This window comes from Microtus ochrogaster, linkage group LG2, assembly GCF_000317375.1.
Source record: "Microtus ochrogaster isolate Prairie Vole_2 linkage group LG2, MicOch1.0, whole genome shotgun sequence".
Classification (NCBI taxonomy): Eukaryota; Metazoa; Chordata; class Mammalia; order Rodentia; family Cricetidae; genus Microtus; species Microtus ochrogaster.
The window spans coordinates 45880846-45882667 of NC_022028.1; the positions used below are offsets into that span (position 1 = coordinate 45880846).

Genomic DNA, 1822 nt, shown 5'->3' on the forward strand with positions numbered 1-1822 from the left:
TTAGGAACAACAGTTAAGGGCATCCCATGGGGAATCTCGGGGAATCAGCCTTGGACTCGGATTCTACCGTCACCCCTTAGTCTTCATGACCTGGTGATATTTATTGGAACCAAGGAGGGGCCAATGTGTAGAAAGAAGGACCTGGTTCTCGATTGGGGAATTGGAAAGAATGGTTAGAGTTGGGCAGTGGTGGTGCACGCCTTTAATCCCAGCACTCAGGAGGCAGGGATAGGAGGATCTCTGTGAGTTCGAGACCAGCCTGGTCTACAGAGCTAGTTCCAGGACAGGCTCCAAAGCCACAGAGAAACCCTGTCTCGAAAATGTGCCTCAAGGCATAGCGCTATTTCTATTGACACCTACAAGGTTTCTTTAAAAAAAAAAAAAAAAAAAAAAAGAAGAAGAAAAAGGTCTGCAGCTGTGGACAGCAAACTCAAACTCTGAAGTTCTAGCCAAAGAAGTCAATGTGTCCCTTTGGGGTACATAAGTCACAGTGACTATCAGTGAACCTCAGAAGGCTGTATTGGAGAGATACACCAGCTAAAGACAGTACAGTGTGAAGAGGAGCCAGGGTTACCTGGATGAGGTTGTTGGTGAGCCGGACAAGGCCGGTGGTTGAGGAAGATTCCTTTAGGATGCTGCCACTGCTGTCTGATGACAGTGCCTGCTCGATGCCTAGCAGCAACTGGGTCACCGTGGCCACCCACTCTTCCTTGGCTGCAGATTCAGTTGAGTTCACCATCTGCTGGACAGCCTCATTCAGAGCCACATCAGAACATTCAAAACACTGTTTGTGGTCCTTCAACCGGAGCAATGAGTCCTGAGCACAAGAAGCAGCAAAACGAAAAGTATGTGTCAGTTCTACACACAGGGACCACAGGTCTAAGGCTGGGAGAAAACACAGGACCAAGAGCAGTTGTCCTTCAGCGGTTTTCATTCGGCCTTGAGGCATCTGCACTGACCTGGGTACAATGGCAATATGGCAGGTCACCAGCCCAGGAGCTTTTAGAAAAATGCTTTACTTTTGTGCCTAATCTTCCCATTTCTAAAGCTGGGCCTCTGTGAGCAGAACCAGAGTTGGCAAGCAGCAAAACTGAAGCTAAGTGACTAATTCCTTTGTTACCTCTTGTGTTGACCTGAATTTTGCCCCCATGAGCTCATATTTGAATGCTTGGTCTCTAGTCGGTAGAACTGTTTCGGAAGGATTAGGAGGTGTGGCCTTGTTGGAGGAGGTGTGTCTGGGGTGGGATTTGGGGCTTTAATAGCCCACACCAGGCCCAGTCTCACTCTCTCTGCACCCAACCTGCAGATCAAAATATATGCTCTTTATCTACTGCTCCAGGGCTGCCTGCTGCCACACTTTCTGCCATGGCAGTCACGGACTCGCCCTCTGAAAATGTAAGCAAGTACCCAATTAAATATTCTTTTATAAGTGGCCTTGGTCATGGTGTCCCTTCATAACAACAGAAAAGTAACTAAGATACTTCTCCTCCAAAGTATTATGTCCATCTACCGCCAGGTCTCAAGGAATGAGGGGGCCGTCTCAGCAGGGTAAGGCAACGTGCTAGGGAGAAACTATCTCAGCACAGGAGGGCATGAACTGACGCCTCAGAAGGGACAAATGGCTAGTAACTGATGAAATCATCATTCTGTGAGCTCCCTCTTCCCCAATGCACATGTGAGCCTGGGCCATGGCATCACCCCTTAAAGGTACATTTCCATGAACTGAAATGCAGGCCACACTGAGCACAATGTGAAGGACACACACGGCTCTTACAACACCACACAGAGTCATGACTTCTATTTTAAAACCTCCGTGGAAGCC

General features: G+C 48.4%; 1 protein-coding gene across 3 annotated transcripts in view; it reads right to left on the reverse strand.

Annotated features, from left to right (window-relative positions):
- Cabin1 (calcineurin binding protein 1) overlaps positions 1-1822 on the reverse strand; it is a 126888-nt gene that overhangs the window by 96398 nt on the left and 28668 nt on the right. For all 3 annotated transcript variants that reach the window (XM_026785654.1, XM_005360198.3, XM_026785653.1), the window contains one exon: positions 575-817. In XM_026785654.1, the coding sequence (XP_026641455.1) occupies positions 575-817 (243 nt within the window). The remainder of the gene's footprint in view (positions 1-574; positions 818-1822) is intronic.